At 43.6% G+C, this 18,563-nt stretch overlaps 1 protein-coding gene across 1 annotated transcript; it reads right to left on the bottom strand.

Annotated features, from left to right (window-relative positions):
* Positions 1–1,330: 1,330 nt before the first annotated feature.
* Positions 1,331–2,230, bottom strand: LOC146342637 (vomeronasal type-2 receptor 26-like). Its single transcript, XM_084807952.1, has one exon. It carries the CDS (start codon positions 2,228–2,230, stop codon positions 1,331–1,333), a length of 900 nt encoding a protein of 299 aa, XP_084664078.1.
* Positions 2,231–18,563: the final 16,333 nt, after the last annotated feature.

Genomic DNA, 18,563 nt, shown 5'->3' with positions numbered 1-18,563 from the left:
CATGATGCTGGCAGCAACTCGTCTTTTGACCAGAATACAGCCTATCCTGTGTGGGTCCCCAAACCTGCCAAAGAGCTTGAGATGTTTCTTCAGTTCAATTGTCTCTGAGCATGTATGGGCAAACTAATTAACCAACTGCAGAGTTTATTCTCTTTTATCAGAAATACTGGCTTGATGGAATGATCCCTTAGCCTTAATGTATCAGTGAGAAGAAATTCTACACCATAGGTCTGACAAATTCAAAGAAAGCTAAGATTCCAAGCGGGGCAATAGGTCTTCCACACAGGTCTTCCCCTATGTGGAATGATAGGTTCCACATGGGTTTTTAACAAGAGCTCTGACTGTAGCTAGAAGCACCCCAAACGTCCCAAGGACTAAAACTGGGGTTTTATCGATTTTAGGCCTGGTAGTGAAGGCAGCGGCTCACCTATGGATTAGATGGATTTTCCAGCTAACCTCACCATTGCTTCAGTCTGCTTTTGAAGAGATGAATTATGTGGCCAGGTCATGTTCAGGTAGAATGGGAGAAAATGTGACCCAGACTGATTTCTTATATGAATTTCTTTTATCAAAGGGTGATGACGTGGCCAAATCGGTCATAAAGCAAAGGATAGCAGATACATTGTGGCAAGTGGATGCAGCCAACATGGCTAATTGGAGATCAAATGAAATACATGCTGGATTGCCAACTACATTTAATCAGGTGACACAATATCTGGCCGACCCAAGTCCCTATACATTACGGGCTCTTATGACTAAATGTCGACTGAACTGTATTCCCTTCAGGGAAGGAGATGGAAATTTCAAAAGCTGCCCAGGCCATATTGGCTATGTCTGTTCAATTGTAAGACAGTAGAAGATAGAATTCACTTTCTGCTAGAATGTGCGAAATATGATTTGAGACTCAAATATATTCTTCGACTTGTAAAGAAAAAGAGGTTGGAAACATGAAGGGATAAGGTACAGATGTTATTAATTAGACTGGATTATTATGCTGCTTTTAGAATGGCAAAATATATTAATTCTGCTCTGAAAGTGAGAAAAGGGGCTTTGAATTCAAACCCGGAAATTTTGTTTGCTTCAATGTATGACAAGCCAAGATGGTTTGGGCTTAAGTTTTAAATAGTAAATTTTGAGGGTTGTTGTATTTCTGAATATAAGCAGTGACTGTATGTTAGTCAAATATGTCTTAGTCTCTTGGACTGATTCACTCTTTTGCAAATGACAGGTTGTCCACGCATTGAAATTGAACGTAAAAGAATTTGCATTACTTTTATCTTTTTCTACAGGAAACCAAGAACATCCATGAAACCACAAACTCTTCCTTTATTTATATCCTTCTACAAATTAGCTTTTCTCTGTTGTTCAGCTCAAGCCTCACCACAATAATGTAGCATTTAGGGGTAAATATGCAGCACAGTAACCCCGTGCTAGAGGCCAAGATGGAGAAAACTTCCACAGCCACCATGTACTTTCCTCTTGTGCTCTGATAGGTTGGAAGAAAGGACAGCCACACGCTGCAAAAGACCAACATGCTGAAGGTGATGAACTTGGCTTCATTAAAACTGTCAGGCAACTTCCTGGCCAGGAAGGCCACAGTGAAGCTGACAGCGGCCAAGAGGCCCATGTAGCCCAAGACACAATAGAACATGAGGACTGACCCTTCATTACACAACAGGACTATTTCTTCAGTCATAGAGTGCATGTCCAAATCTGGGAATGGGGGAGATGTTGCCAGCCACAGAGCACAGATCTCTGCTTGAATACTGGAGCATGAGATGACAGTAGAATATGCAAGCCTTTTCCCCACCCATTTCCTCATCTGGGATCCTGGTTTGGTAGCCATGAATGCCAGAACCACAGATACAGTTTTGGCCAAGATGGTTGAGAGCAATACAGAGAAAATGATTCCAAAAGCCGTTTGTCGAAGAAGACAGGTCACCTGATGAGGCTTTCCGATGAACAGGAAGGAAGAGAGGAAACACAAGACGAGGGAGATGAGGAGAATGTAGGTGAGGCTTTGGTTGTTTGCTTTGACTATGTCAGTGTCCCGGTGCCTAATGAAGATGCCAAGCACCAGAGCTGTGATCAGGGACAATAGAAGTGCAGAATAAATTGAAGCAATGGCCAATGTCTCTTTAAAAGCGAGGAAATTTGGAATCTTAGGAATGCAATCATCGTGGAATTTGTTTGGATAATAACTGTCTGGACAACTGACACAAGTTTCCATATCTGAGGAACAAACATATATTAATGTATAAAAAACAAAAAGAAATATATTCTCACGATTAAGGCAGCTGTACCAGACATTCTGCTAACACCCATTATTTTATTTATTTATTTATTTATTTATTTATTTATTTATTTCTATACCGCCCAATAGCCGAAGCTCTTATAGCCGAAGTTTCCTATTATTTTAGTGTTTACAATGGGAGGATGCATAAACCTCCATACAATGTGCTTCATAATGAATGGATAATTTTGACCTTTGTTCCATGAATGACACTTGTCTTTGTTGCCATCTTGGATTCTTTCCTTTTTCTGTGAATCACAGCTACCATGGGGTGAAATGAAAGAACATTCTGGCTCTAGTCCAAATGTATGGGGCCAAGAATGGTTATTTTTCTGATTCATTCTGGCTCAGTTTATTAGTGGTGTTATCGCATTCTCTTTTTTTGTGATTGTAGCATGTATTCCACTCCAAAACATTGCACATTTTTAAAAGATCCGTTTCTAGTTTTATAAAAGCTATCATTATAGAAACTGGATTTGCTATCATTGGAATTTGTTTTGTTTTGGAGTGATCTGCCATGCACATCACATTGCATATGCATCGATTTACTCGAATGGTTAGTTTGATGCCCTTTCAACCTCTCCTCAAGCAACTTCATTCCTACAGGGATGATCACTTCTTTCCCATCCTGGCCTTGCCATTTGCTTTTCGTTGAAGCTCTTTCATCTCATGCAATCTGGATTCGGGTGTATCTCATTGTGCATGGACCCCTAGTTCCACACTAATACTATTAATATGTCAGAGAAATCCTTCCTTTAATGCTCTCAAAATGTTGCCACAGTCTCCTTCATCGAAACTGCTAAAGCAAACTATTGAAAGTAAGTGGAGTACATGCTGAAAAAGGTATATCACTGCTTTGGTGGATGGTGGGGTACCCTTGTCCTGGGAGGTCATGTGGGGGATGGGAGGCAGGCCTGGCTTAGGGTCAGTGAAGGGTGATGAATGAAGTGGCTTACAATCATGTCTCTACTTTCTTGTTCATTTCCTTCAGAAGCTCAGCACCATCTGACTTTCCTATGGTTGTTGATTGTTACTGAGCATCATAGAGCACTGTTAAAATGCCAGTGGCCAAGACTGGCTTGGTAGATGGAGCCTTCACTGATCTGGAGCTGAGGTGGTCATACTTTGGTAACAGTTGGCAGTTTCAGTGCAGGTTCAAGGGGAAGATAACTGGATATCAAAATTTGATGACTATCTTGAGGCCCCTTTAAAGGAGAAGGGAGGCTTCCTCAGACCTGCTTCCTCAAAGACAAGAGGCTCGAGGCGATAGCGAAAGGACCTCCATGTGAGGCATGGTCAACTCACTGACACAAAGATGCAAGACCTGGGCATGGGGATGAGGTCGGCAGAATTTCTTCTGAAGATCCATGTGAGGGCCATGAGGGAACAATGCTATGTGTTAGACTAGACGTAGGCCTGGAGCTGGGGAGCTTGGTCAGAAAGGGCTGAATGAGAAGGACAAAACTTCAGTACTATAGAATGATAGAGCACTCCCATTGGAGGGAGGGAGTTTCTTATTATGTTTACTTTCATACTGTGGCAATCTCCAGCAAAACTGTTGCTCATTTGAAACTCCCCAAACACTTCATTTGGGGTGCAGGTGCAAACACCTTCTTTAATCTCTTCTCCACAAAGGCCAGGAATGTTAATACCATTAATGGAAAGTCATTTTATATCTTCCTACTCACACAGGAGCAGCTATGACTACTTCAGAATTCCCTGGTAACTTGACTTTTATTAATGCTAAAATGTGTTAGCTATGTTTCTAAAACTGTTTCCCTCAAGAGAGAGAAGAGGAAATTTCATTAAAATCAGATCTATAAATTTGATCTATAAATAAAGAGCACAATATATAGTAGGGATGTATGAAACACTTAACTTATTCCGTGCCGGGGCATCCGCAGTGGGAGGGATGCACTCCGTCCCTCCCCCCGGAATCTTCACTGGCCAGGCTGCTGTGGCTGCAAATGGCGGCCGTCATAGAGGCTGCCATTTGTGTCCATGCAGGTAGCCATGATAGGCTACGTAAGTATTTATGTAGCCTATCACGGTAAAGGCAGCCACGCAAATGGTGGCTGCTATGCCATTGCATGGCTACCTTTACCGTGATAGGCTACATAAATACTTATGCCATTATTTGTGGCCGCAGCATCCCGGCAGCAGCCAGCCAGGAGACCAGCCAGAGCCACCGGAGCCACCACCAGAGCCACCGCCGCATCTGCCCCAGGAAAGCTCCGTTCCGAGGGGATTCCGCGGGGTGGTGGGGGGCAGGAGGCCATTCCGCCACTGATTCCTGGAGTCCATGGCGGAATTCTCTGACATCCCTAATATATAGCATGTTCAAATCTCTCAGAAATGTAATTGACAACAAAAGATGGGGAAGGGTTGCTTGCAAATAAAATGCATCTTGTTATCATATGTCCTACCATTCTGGTTTGAGAACATCCCATCTGGACATGGAGCACAATCATAGCAGCAAAATTTCTCCCCCTCTTTCTTTTTCTTGCTGTAACCAGGAGGGCAGTTGTCAGTACATTGAGAAAGAGGTGGCACCTATTCGAAGAGCTTAGTATTAAGAAAGGTTTGAGGAATCCATTTCACATCAGAGACTGCACCAGTAAACAGGAAGGCCCATGATTCTTCATAGATTTCACATGAGGTGCCAACTTCTCCTATGAACTCCAGAAGATTACAATTTCCATTCCTAGTCTGATCAATGATACAACTAGCTTGGATTCCATTTAGCACCATTAACTAGATCCATATCTCAGAATTCAAATGAAAGTAATGATGGGCAACATGATCTTTTCTTCCTCCCACACCTTTTTCTTACAGTAACCAAGATTGCAGGAGACATTAGACAGAGAAAGGGCTGGCACCTATCCAAAATGATTGCAATAGCACAGTATGAAAGGAACATTTGGAGAATCCATCACACCTTCAGATCTTCTACCAGTAAACACAAAGGCCGATGACATGGAATGTTAGTTGTCTAAGTGCATAGGTGGTAAATTGTACAAGTTGTACAAAGCATCTAGAAGATTTGCATTCCCATTCTTAGGCTGGCTCAGATTTCTCATGAAAGTAATGATGGGCAACAGTGTGATGTAGTGGCTAGAGTGTTGGACTGGGAGTCGGGAAATTGGGGTTCTAGTCCTCACTCAGCTATGGAAGCTCACTGGGTGACTTTGGGCCCGTCACAGACTCTCAGCCCAACCCACCTCACAGGGTTGTTGTTGTGAGGATAAAATGGAGGAGGAGGATTATGTACATTGCCTGGGTTCCTTAAAGAGGAAAAAAGGTGGGATATAAATTAATAAATCAATAAACAAATCTCTCCTGTGTTAGCCACTAGACCATCTTGGTCAGTACTCCCATCTAGATATTGCAATTTTGTTATCTTGTCGATTTTTATGTGGAATACCCACCATCCCTATTTCAATGTACTCCTTCAAAAAGCAATGTTCCCTCTTTCCCAAAACCATATTGCAGTGAATTTTAAATTAATGATGCATTTTCTAAAGAATGGCAGTCATTTCCCTACCTGGGTCAGGTCTCTGTGCCATTTGATTGTGTCCTCATGAATGGTGACCCCTTTTCCTGGAGGAGCGTGAGGATCCAGCATTCCCATTTTGACCCTGACATAGGACTGATTTGGGAAGGTGACGATGTTTGTAATATCGAATCCCCCCTCAAATATTCCATGTTCATTAAATGTAATCTCATCTCCAGCACTGTTGTTGAATGAGGTGGTCTGAATCAGTGAGTGGAGCTAGTTGGAGAGAAAAAGAGAATCAAATGGTCTATCAAGTTGTGTAATATTCTCATTCAGATTGTTCAAATAGCCTACCATGAACGGGGAATATCATCCTTTTGGTAGCAGATATGGGGAAAGACTGAAAAATAATCAGTCACTGTAAACTCAACAAGTGAAGGTGTTGCAAGGAGAACTTTGGAAAATATATGTCTCAGGAAAAATGGGAAAGTATGCAATACTTACATTTGTAGTTTTCTTTACAAATTTAAGGTCACCCTGTTGCTTTAGGATAGCCATTCCCAAGTTGTAGACCATCAGGTGTTTTGGACCTCAGCTCCCATCAGCCCCACGTATCAAGACCAATGGTCAGGAATGCTGGCAATTGCAGATCAACATTTCTGAAGGCACCAGGTTGGGGAAGGCTGCTTAATGAACATAAAATATAGTACATATAAATTGGTTTGCCCATCAAATTATCATCACAATTGAACACGTTTAGAAGTAAATTCAGTAGATTTGTAATTCTTGCCTCGATAAAGGATATTTTAATATTCATTATACCAAACATGATAAGTTCATGAGCAAAGGAAGTTATACATAATATCATTTAGGTTCCTATTTTATGTCTGACCAAAGGGAACTTCAACAAATAGCTCCTGAAACATCTGAATCATGGAAGAGACCAGAAGAAGCAGGAGGATCGGAGGCACGGGAAGACTAGTTGACAGCATCTGTTCATGTTTTCAAGCAAGTTTAGGGAAATTCCTAAACGTTTTCGTGTTTGTAGGGCAGAGCTTGGGGAAATCTGATCTGGAGGAAAAGCTACTGAGATCCAGGGATGTACGAAAATCACTTACCTTTCGGGGATTAAGCTGATGGTGGTGGGGGGGAGGCGTTCTGTCCCTCCCCCCAGAATCCTCACCTGGGGGGGAGGCACTCCATTCCTCCCCCCCCCCCGGAATCCTGGCCGGCCGGCTGTGCTCCACAGCGATTCTGCGGAGCCACCGGCCGGCTCCGCCAGCAGCCGGACATCCAGCCGCTGGCTAGCAGAGATGCAAATGGCGGTGGCCGTAGTTGCCTCCGTTTGTGTCCCTGCAGTCAGCTGTGATAGGCTACATAAATGTTTATGTAGTCTATCACGGCTGATTTTAAAAACAAAACAAAACGCGCGTACGCAAATGGCGGTGGCCATGGCTGCCACCATTTGCGTTCCCTATTTTGGCACGTCTTATTCTACGTAAACATTTACGTAGACTAAGATGACGAAAATAAGGGGAACGCAAATAGCGTAGCGTCTACGCTGTTTGTGTTCCCTTATTTTTGCGGTCTTAGTCTATGTAAATATTTACGTAGACTAAGACTTGCCAAAATAAGGAACGCAAATGACGTTGGCCATGGCCGCTGCCATTTGCGTACAAGCGTTTTTTTCCTTTTTTTTTTAAAGTCAGCCATGATAGGCTACGTAAACATATACATAGCCTATCACAGTGTTTTTTAAAAATCTAGCCGTGATAGGCTACGTAAATCTTTACGTAGCCTATCACGTTTTGTTGTTGTTGTTGTTTTTTAACCTGGAAATGGCGGCGGCGGCCACTGCCGCCACCAGGAAGATCTGCCCAAGGTAAGTCCCATCCTGGGGGGGCAGAGGGGCAGGCCGTTCCACCACCAATTTTGGGGGGCTGAATGCGCTGGCATTTGGCCTCCCCAAGATCCGTCGTGGAAATTTTGTACATCCCTACTGAGATCTGTTTTAAGTAGGGAATATTCTTTCACCTATTGGGAATGTTAAGCAACCATATTGCAATATTTAACCATATTTAACAACAATATGCTGACAAGCACAGAAACTGAAACTGTGAAGGATGTACATACATTCTCATCTATGTTCTGATATGGTGACTTTATTAAAATGTTGGGAAACTGAGAATTGCTTGGAGCATCCCTCAATGTCTATCAGTAAACACTACATTAGATGAAGAAATTTAATAAGGAATGGAAGAATTTATGATGCTGAGAATCTTACAGAGAGGTTTTTTAAAAAATCACCCCCCCCCCATGAATTCATTACTTTCAGAAATATTGCTTCTCTAGCTTGGGGAAATCTGATCAGGAGGAAAAGCTACTGAGATCTGATTTACCTGGGGAATATTCTCTCACCTATTAGGAATGTTAAGCAACCATATTGCCACATTTTACTATAATGACTACAATAAGCCGACAAACACAGAAATGCAGCTGCGAGGGATGTACATTTTCATCCATGTTCTGATATGGTGACTTTATTGAAAAGGTGGGAATCTTGTCATCACTTGGAGCATCCCTAAATGTCTATCATTCAAAGATACATTAGATCAATAAGTTTAATTAGGAAAGGAAGAATGTATGATGCTGGGAATCTTGCAGAGAGGTTTTTAAAACATCAACCCTCTCATGTATTCATTACTTTCAGAAATGTTGCTTCTCTAGCTTCCACAGCAAAGTTTTATTGCACGGTTTTTAGAAATTATTTGTGGGGGGATGAAGGCTGGGTTGCAACATATGAACTCTGAGTCTTCAATATGGTATTTGTCCATTCAACCAGATTTTTTGTTACTATCTTAACCTGTTCAATTTTTCCAGTTTTACAGAAAGAACAAAACAGAAACAGCCCTTGAGGAAAAACAAAAACAAAACAGTAACTAACTCGTTCTCCCTTGAATGTTTTCTGGTTGGTTTCCGGGACTTAACATGTCTAGTCTGGATACAACCCTCTGCCTGTCTGCTGTTCACATTTGGCAAGGAAGGGAAGAAAGCTGAGAAGATGAGCAAGACATCCTGGGTGCTTTGTAGGGATTGCCAGCTAAACCATGTGCTATGTTTCAATGGATGGTGTCTGTATCTGTGTCTGGTTTTTATTGGAACCACCACAAGAGGAAAGGAAGTTTAATACTTCTCTCCCCAGCTGCAAGTTCATCCCCTTTGTACTTATGGAATATGGACAAAAGCACCCCATTGGCACAATTTCCTTTTTGCTGAGTCCTATAGCTGTGGTGTGGGTGTGGGAGTTCAGAGAGAGATAATCGGTAAACTCATGGTCTGGGAAGGAAGTATTAACCATACCATTCCTGCATAGGGAGTTCCAATAAATGTAAGTCCCCAACCGCAGTGATAAGAAAAGGAAATGAGATAGGTGTTAGCTATACCATTAATGGAACAGAGTTTAGCATTTAGAGGCAATTAGGATACTGACTACTGCATGTCACGCCATTGTCCAGTATCTAGACCATGACGTTTGACTTCCATCAGTAAGGACAGGTTACCTGCCAGGGTTCTACACTCTGAGGAGACAGTCTGACTCTGCTCTCCATTGTTCTGTGGTTGACTCTAGCCAAGTAGAAGGTGTGCAAGGCATGTGCTACAGTGTAGACAGCATTGTAGATACTGTAGCTGTGGCCAGTCATCCTCATTTCAAAAGCAACCCCAGGAAGGCTTTCCAGCATCTCCTCTCCAGTACATTTTCGACCTGTGAGACTCATAATAGAGTTTGAAAGTGAACAACCAAATGCTTGTTCCCAGAGATCATGAACAAAACCATCTTCATTTGCCCAGGAAGGATTGACAAGCTCAACAAATTCTGGGAAGTCTTGAAGCTCCCTTGATGGAATTGTAAAGGAGATAGCACCATGGAGCATTTGTACATCCAATCCAGCAGCTAGCATAATGGGATTTATATGGAATTTGATTTGGGCTGTTGTTATCCATATGTTTGCTGCAGAGAGCCTCCCCTTATACTGAGAAAATATTAGTGGAATTATCCTGCTTCCATATATAAAAAAATCCAGCCATATAATGGATGGAAATTCTCCATATATTACAACTGCATTGGCTTTGCTTTCCATGAGATTTGTCAAAACCTTCAATTTGTCAGACAGGATTTGATGTATATCAAATATAAACAGATTTTTTTCAAGTGTTTCTGTGAATGTAGAACAGATTTTGTTCTGGAAAAGCAGGGGCTCCATGGTTTGCAAAAAATGGTCTCCACCCTCATCCTCCGTAGCCAAGAGTCCAACCCAGTTCCATCTGAAATGCCAAAATAACTGGACAAGTCCTTGGTATTGAAGTTCTTCCTTGGGGGCCATGGAGTAAAAAGAAGGGAAATTGGCTTGATCATTCACTGCTGGCTCAAAGGAGCTATATGAAACCTAAAAATGAAAAAAGAAAAAGAAAAAGAAGGAAAAGAAGGGAAGCAAAAGGAAGACAGCAACAGACATTTCAGAATGGGAGCAGGGGTATCTGATGGTCCCTTCACTCATTAAAGGGGAATCCCAAAATGAACTGTTCAGCAATTATATGCCTCTAAATTCTATTGCTCACGAAAATGACACCTGTTAAGTTAACAACCTTGTTCATGTGCAGATTTGGGGAGGGTGGTTAGGCTAGCCATGGTACGTGGTGGTTACCGCTAACCACCGCGAGTGCTATTGCCACACATGCAGCTAACCAAATTCTGCAACACGGTTAGACTAACCATTCTCTAATCACCCTCCCCCCTGCAGGACTCTGCAGTCCTCCAGGAAGTCATCCCAGCAGCCTTTGTTCTTGCCATGGCCATTTCAGCATTTGGTGCTGGCAGCGATCTCCCCTCAAAATCAGAAGGGATGGTGCTTGTGGGAGAAGGAACATGCCCGTCGTGGCGGCAGCCCAGGGCACAGGCAGGCACGAGCCACCGCCCTAAGGGCACTTTTCTGTTGGCGCAGATGTGGATTGGAATCTATGCCATGTGTTGCTAGGCATATCTTGACCATAGAGACCTGCCACTCCAGCTAGATGGGCTTCTCCTCCTTTGGCTGTTCTTGCCATAGAGCACTATGGTAACTGCAAATATATCAGATGTCACACTAAGCCATGGTAGATCCTACTAACCATCTTCTCACAAGTATTTAGTGAGTGTGGTTAGTCCCTGGTTAATAAACCCCTATGGCTGGGTCTGACCTTTGTTCAGATGTCACCCTAAGCCACCATGGTTAGATGAAAACTCCTAACCATTAGGGCTGAGCATGAAATCTGAACCAGGTCAATAACTTGAAAATTTGTATCCGTGAACTTGCCAATGAGGCTACTATTGTGAATAGTGATCTGATAACCGTGTCATCGGTAGCAAGTTTAAAAGTGCTGAGAATTAACACATTTGTTGTGTTCACTCCAGTAGATACAGCTTGGCACATGATATATTTCTTTCAAAGTTTTCTGAAAGCTACTGGTGCCTGGTATTCAAGCTTGTTGAAGAGCTGTGTCGTTCATTGGTATGGTGAAGTTCTAAGCAGTGGGTCAAACTGACTGATGTTTTTTGCCCCATGAAAGCCTACAGCAGTAACTACTGGCAAAGTTGTGTTGGAGCTGATCAGTTTCACACTGAAATTAGAATATTGCAAGCACTCAAACTTTTGAGAGAAATTCTCTTAGACAGGGCTTCTCCTACAAGTCCTATTTCCTTTCATTATGGAATGTCACGTAGGGGTGTACGAAACCCTGCTTATCCTCCTCCTCCTCCCATTTTGTAGTCCCAATATGGATTGCCAAAAAGGTATCTGGCTGTATTGTAAATAGCAGGCGAAGTGTTAAAGCCCCCTAAGCCCACCCCAGCGACCTGATCCATATTAAGTTCCAGTGCTTACTTTTGAGGGAACAAAGCAAAAAGCTACATCTTTAAATTAATATGTAATTTGATCCTGGGGCAGCTTGGGGATGGAATTCACACGGACATCAAGAACAGGGCCTCACACCACCTTTCTGAAAGCTGAAATTATGCACAAAGTCCCTAATCCCAGTTTTTCTTTTCCATGTGGGGTGGGGGGAAAGATAGGGATTGGGGCTCATGGCTGACTGTTTTTCCCTGAAGGCTGAAAGTGTGAGGCCCAAATCCTTCTGTATGTTAACATGTGTTCATCAATTCACACAAATGCAAGTTTCATTCCACCCAGGTTGAGGTAAAGACACCATATGTAGCATTGATTTAGTTGGATTCTCATACCTGTGCAAACAGACGCCCACCAAACTAGAGGGGGAACGTCTGAGGGTGCCACATACCCCAGAGGTTTGCCTCAGAAGCCTTTGTAACATTTGTTTGTTTATTAAATTTCTATCATGCCCAGTAGCCAAAGGTGTCTGGGAGGTGCAGAACAATTAAAAGCACAAAATACATCTTAAAATACAACATGAAATGTACATTTTGAAACTACAATATAAAAGTACCACCCCCCTCCCCCAGAAAAAGCTAGCAGGAATGCAGATTAAAAGTACAATAACAGATTGAACACAACTAGGGATGGACGAAAGTCCCTTACCTCATCCCGCAGCTTGCTTCGCGGTGGGGGGGAGGCGCTCTGTCCCTCCCCCCAAAATTCTGGGCAGGGGGGAGGCGCCCCATCTCTCCCCGCTGAAATTCTGGCTGGGGGGGAGGCGCCCCGTCCCTCTGGCCGCAAATCCTCCTTGCTGGCTGGGACGCAAATTGCGGTGGCCGTAGCCGCCGCCGTTTGCGTCCCTGCAGTCAGCCGTGATAGGCTATGTAAATCCTTACATAGCCTATCACGGCTGACTTTGAAAAAAAAAAAAAAGCGCGTACGCAAATGGCGGCGCCCATTAGGGATGGCGGAGAATTTCTCCCCGAAACTTCGGGGGGCCGAGCGCCAACGTGTTCGGCCCCCCGAACAAGTTTCGGGGAGAAATCCTCCGCCCCCCCCGCCCCCCGCCCCCCCCGGGACGGGACTTACCTTCCCTGAATGTCCCTCCCGGCGGCGGGTCCGGCTGGCGGTTCGTCCGGTGTTCGAGCGGGGCGGGAGCGGAAGCCGGTCTTTCGACCGGCTGCCGCCCCCACCATTGCAATGAAAGAAAAAAAAAAAAGTCCCCTGATAGGCTACGTGACGATTCACGTAGCCTATCACGGCAAGATTTGCAAAGTCAGCCGTGATAGGCTACGTGAATCGTCACGTAGCCTATCACGGGTGACTTTAAAAAAAAAAAAAAAAGTGTGTACGGATAATGGCGGCCCCCATAGGGAGCCGCCATTCCCCTTCCTTATTTGGTCGCTGTAGTCTACGTCAATGTTTACATAGACTACGGCGAAAATAAGGGCAACGCAAATAGCGTTGCCCTTATTTTCGCCGTAGTCTACATAAAGATTTATGTAGACTACAGTGACCAAATAAGGAAAGCGAATGGCGGCTCCCTATGGGGGCCGCCATTTGTGTATGCGCTTTTTTTTTTTAGTCCCCCGTGATAGGCTACGTGACAATTCACGTAGCCTATCACGGCTGACTTTCCAGATCTAGCCGTGATAGGCTACGTGAATCGTCACGTAGCCTATCAGGGGACTTTTTTTTTTTTTTTACTTTCGTGTTCGCGGCCGGGCGAGGCGGGAAGCCTCCTCCCCGGCCTGAATTTCGGCCGGGCGAGGCGGGAAGCCTCCCCCCCCGGCCTGAACTTCGCGGGGGGAGCAGCGAAGCGCTCCCCCCCACCGCGAAAAAGCTGCGAGAAAAGGTAAGTGACTTTCGTTCACCCCTAGCGCCCATGGGCTTTTGCGTTGCCCTTATTTTCGCCGTAGTCTACGTAAATCTTTATGTAGACTACAGGGACCAAATAAGGAACGCAAATGGAGGGCGGCGCCCTATGGGGGCCGCCATTTGCGTATGCGCTTTTGTTTTTTTCAAAGTCACCCGTGATAGGCTACGCGACGATTTACGTAGCCTATCACGGCTGACTTTGGAAATCTAGCCATGATAGGCTATGTAAATCGTTACGTAGCCTATCACGGGGGTGTTTTTTTTTAATGTTTTTTTTCACGACCGGGTAGACGGGGCGCTTCTACCTGGCCGGAATTTTGCCAGCGAGGGATGGGGCGCCTCCCCCCCGGCCTGAATTTCGGCCGGGCAAGGCGGGGCGCCTCCCCCCCTCGCATGAACTTCGGGGGGAGAACCGAAGCGCCTCCCACCCACCGCGAAGCAAGCTTCGAGGACAGGTAAGGGACTTTCGTCCATCCCTAGGATTGGACAAATTCCTGAGGAGAAAGCTATCCATGGCTACCAGTCCTGATGGCTACGTGCTACTGCCAGGATCAGAGGTCAGGAGGCCTAGGTACAACATTTGCTTTGGAACATGGGCAGGAGAGCTCTGATGCACTTGTGTCCTGCTTGTGGGTACCCAGTCGACAGCTGGTTGGCCACTGTGTGAACAGAATGCTGGACTAGATGGCCCTTTCTTCTGATACAGCTGGGCTCTTCTTATGTTCTGATGTTCTTATGTCTTATGACTCCTTTCGGCGCCAGGTGAAGACCTTTTCATTTTCCCAGGCTTTTTAGCTTTCTAAATTTTTATCTTTGCTGTTTTAAATCTGTATTTTAAATTCCTGTACTGCTGCTAGGTTTTATTGTGGTTGTATTGTTATATTGTGGTTTTAATGTTCTATATATTTTAAATTGTTTTATTGTGTGTTGTTTGGTTTTAATTTTTGTGAACCGCCCAGAGAGCTTCGGCTATTGGGTGGTATAGAAATGAAATGAATAAATGAATAAATAAATAAATAAATAAATAAATAATGTTCTTAACCCTGATTTCTATTTTTTTAAACGCTATGAAATCTCTCTGTGTGAGATTACTCTGGACTTACTCTTGAACTTATGTTTTGATTCTTGGATTTGATAGGTGATGTAGTGTGGAGGTTCCAACAAAGATTTCAAGCTTGGATTAGAGCTCTGCATGTGTGGATTTGTTGAGGTGTTTTTTTTTCTAGAACCCTTGTCTTGGATTGACTGGAGTGGATTATGCCTGGAATCATTCAAGCCCCTTGCTCTGTATTGGACTCTTGTTTTGGATTGCCTGGGATAGATTTTGCCAGCAGTCTTTTGAGCCCCTTGCTTTGTATTCTGCCTTAGAGATTGCAATGGGGAAACCATGTCGTATGGACCTGTCACATGGTTATAGTTATTACCTTTTGACTGTTGTGGAATTACATACAGCCTATAGCTCACTGATGGGGTCGTACTGTGTAGGAATGCCACACTGTGTACTTGAAAGGTCAGGCCCATGACAGTAACATTTAGGTCCTTGTAAAATGGAAAGTCTGTTTTTTTTTCTGAAATTTTGCAACAAAAATGGAGACCCTCCTTGAACATACCCCCAAACAAGGGGAGATAGAAGGAAACTTTGGACACAAGCTATTCCAATTCAGATAAAGAAAGGGAGTTAATGGTGGGGCAAATAGGAACAAGTAGAAAAGGTGTATAAAGAGTGTCAAACTTGCACTGAAAGTTTAGGAGGACATGTATCTATAAATGGGGAGTTCTAGCCAGTAGCCAAAAGTATGGATGTGAATTTCTCTCTGTCATGGTCCTCTTCCAGCTAAGTCTGGGGAAGGCTGGGAGACAATCTTCCAGATTGGCATTTTCCTACCCTTGTCCTCCTGTGGTAGTGTTCATGTTCAAAATAGTATGGTGTGTCTTTTGTCTCTAATGCCTTATCCCCAACTTCCTTCTTTGTAGAACCACGTTCCCCAGATTTTACACATACAAATATACACAGAGATGCACATTTGGTCAATGATTTCTCTAGATAGTCAGTCCTGTCACCAAAGAACAATCTTTCTCTACACATATGAAACACGCATTGTTAGCTTGAGATTTAGTTGAAGCAGACTGACTGAAATCAATGGGTCTATTTCAGGTATGACTAAACCTGGATCAAACCCACTTCTCATACAAAGATTTGGAAACCCATGGGGAATTCCAAATGCAACCCCACATATCTCAGCTCCCTTTCCTCCCCGCTCCTTCTGTCCCAGTCCATCCTGACAAATCATCAAATTGCTACTGGAAAGAGAGGAGAAGAGTTCATTACAGGAGAGTTGGGGGAATCACCATGTGCTGATCCTACCTGTGGAACCTTGTAAACAGATAAGATGTCTGCCATGCGTGAGGAGGTATCAGAGCTAAGTCCACCGATGACTCCTATGACATTTTTCTGAAAGCCACATTTATAGTTGGGGAGAAACTGATGGGAGTTAAAGAGAAAGTCCAAAGTGGTGCGATAGGTCATCCTTGAATCAGTGTAGCTGTCATAGATGTGGAACCCGAGAGTGACATTGGGCAAGATGTTGGGATTATCATTGATCTCATCAATGGCAAACACGAAAGCCAGGATGTGCTGGTAGAAATTTGGCACCACACTGCAAAAAAGAAGAAGTGACATCCTGTTTCTTGGGAGTGTTAAATGGTGCACAAACTCATTTTATCTCAGTACAGGACTACTGGAGATCTGAAAAATTCAGCTGCTTATTCATAAGGAGGGAGTATAACCCACAAATTTAGTCATAAACTAATTGCCTTTGAAAAGAAGGACAACATGGTTACATGTTGCTGGATTGTGCTTTTGGGCTTATATATCCTAATATTAGGCATGTTGCTGTCAATGGTCAGCTCAGATCATATTTTAATGTGTCAGATATCATTTTTTATGCAGACATCTAGGTAGAATAGATAAAACATTTTCTTGGATTTCACTGTTTTCACTTTCAATATTTCCATCTATGTTGTTCTCTATTATATATTTTCAGCTACTAACATCCACGGTGCCACAGCATTATGCTCCAGTGTTTTGACCATTGCCACTTCTAGGTGCTCCCGAAACTGCATCTGCTTCACACAATTTGAGATCACCTTGTACCTTCAGCATCTGGCTTTTTGGAGCTTTCAATGAATGAATCTAAGAAGGAATACAGGATGTTGGCTTATACAGAACTTAATTTAAAATAACTACTGCCATTATATTCCAAGATCATAACTACTGTGCTGTCAGTCATATAAAGACTCACTCAAGTAACCCTAAATGTCATTTTGGGATGGGTGAGGGGGGAGACTTCCTTACATGGGTATGTTAATCTTCTCCTGAGAAGGATGTCTGATGAATAACACTTTGGGGGGAAGGTAATGGAGATGAGATGCCATCCCACCAATGAGGACGTCACCTGGCTGGTACCACTCGTGTGGAATATACGGAGGCTCGTTTCCGCTGCACTTAGTAGCATGCATGTTCCAGACCACATTTGGCAGTAGCAGTAGGAGCAGCAGCAGCAGCAGCAGCGGCATCCTTGTGTCAAACTCCCCTCCACACATCAGAGTCTCCTGTCTCTCTCTCTACATCACACCATTACTACCATCAGTCTGACTTGAACAAGGTGCATGGCAGCTGATGCTGAAAACACAACTTAGTGAAGGTACAGGTGTCCTCTGTATCCTTAAGCTCAAGAGGGTAACAAAAGCAAGGCTTGAGTGCCAATTGAGAGTTACCATCCGAAGGTTGAGGTGCACGATGGAAGAGGGAAAGCGATCAGCACGAGGGAGCCCTGGTTCTCTGTTCTCATGATCCTTAGCAGTCAATGGCCCTTCATTAGCCTTATAAATATTTCAGACTTGGCTGATGATTTTCTTTTTCCTAGAAAGCTCTTTGAGCACATAAATCAATTACAGCAATTTTATTAATTACAGGGAAGATAAACACATCTGCAATGTTTTTGGACTCCATGATGCAACATCCGTAGCAGAAGTGCCGAAACAAACATGTTTTTCTGATCTCCCTGCTCCATTCTGCTGCCCACTGATGGTGAGGAAGGAATAGCAGGTAGAATCATGGAGTTTGAAGGGAGCTCAAAGGTCCTCTAGTCTAACCCATGCCAATGGAGGAAATCTCCTGAACAGTGCTGCTGGCGGTAGGGAGTTCACATAAGTAGGTACATTTTTGATGACCCACAGTGACTCCAAGAATGGAGTCCATGAAGAGGTCAGCATGTTTGGAATAGAACTTCCCCTCCTACAACTGATATTTTTCTATCTTTGCAAATATATAACAAGACAAATCAGAAAAGTAAAAAAGTAAAGCCATTTTTTTAACCCTGCAGTAGAATATAAATTCATTAAAGAAAAGAGAGCAAATGATGCATTTATAGGAGACATGCTGGATGTTCATACACACACACACACACACACACACACATATATATATATATATATATATAGAGAGAGAGAGAGTTACTGTCTAACTTGCCTCTGCAAGAGTTCACAACAGCTTCTGTTCCATTTAACATTGACGCTTCTTTGTATCCCATATTGTGCACTACACACTGGAGTTTGGGACCTATGATAAACAGGATCCTAAAAAGCAAGGGAAGTCGTATTGGCCACACAGAGAATTCCACAATCCATGTTAATGTAATGCCACATTAGTCCAACAAAAGATGATAAAAATGTGCCTGTTTTTGAGATCTCAAGATCTCAACGTCTCTTCATGCGGGAAGTTGTTAGGAAAAGCAGGTGAGGGTTGAGGGGAAAGCTAGGCGAAAAAGCCAATTTATTGATGAAGTCATGGTGTCCCATGATCCCAAGCTCGTGATGGAATGGAGGAAGAATGGGGGTGGGAGGGTCTGCTTTTATTCTCTCCCTTTTCTCCCACCCCACCTGCTTTTTGCAACATCTTGCCAGATGAAGA

The sequence above is a fragment of the Heloderma suspectum genome, chromosome 6 (genome assembly GCF_057233095.1).
Source record: "Heloderma suspectum isolate Gila_16-S chromosome 6, 16-S_ref, whole genome shotgun sequence".
NCBI lineage: Eukaryota > Metazoa > Chordata > Lepidosauria > Squamata > Helodermatidae > Heloderma > Heloderma suspectum.
Note: the sequence above shows the minus strand (reverse complement) of the source record. Positions and strands in the feature narration are given on the sequence as shown.

Bases quoted from the DNA above. Each gene is read 5' to 3' on its own strand.
- LOC146342637 (XM_084807952.1), bottom strand. From the start codon at position 2,230: ATGGAAACTTGTGTCAGTTGTCCAGACAGTTATTATCCAAACAAATTC.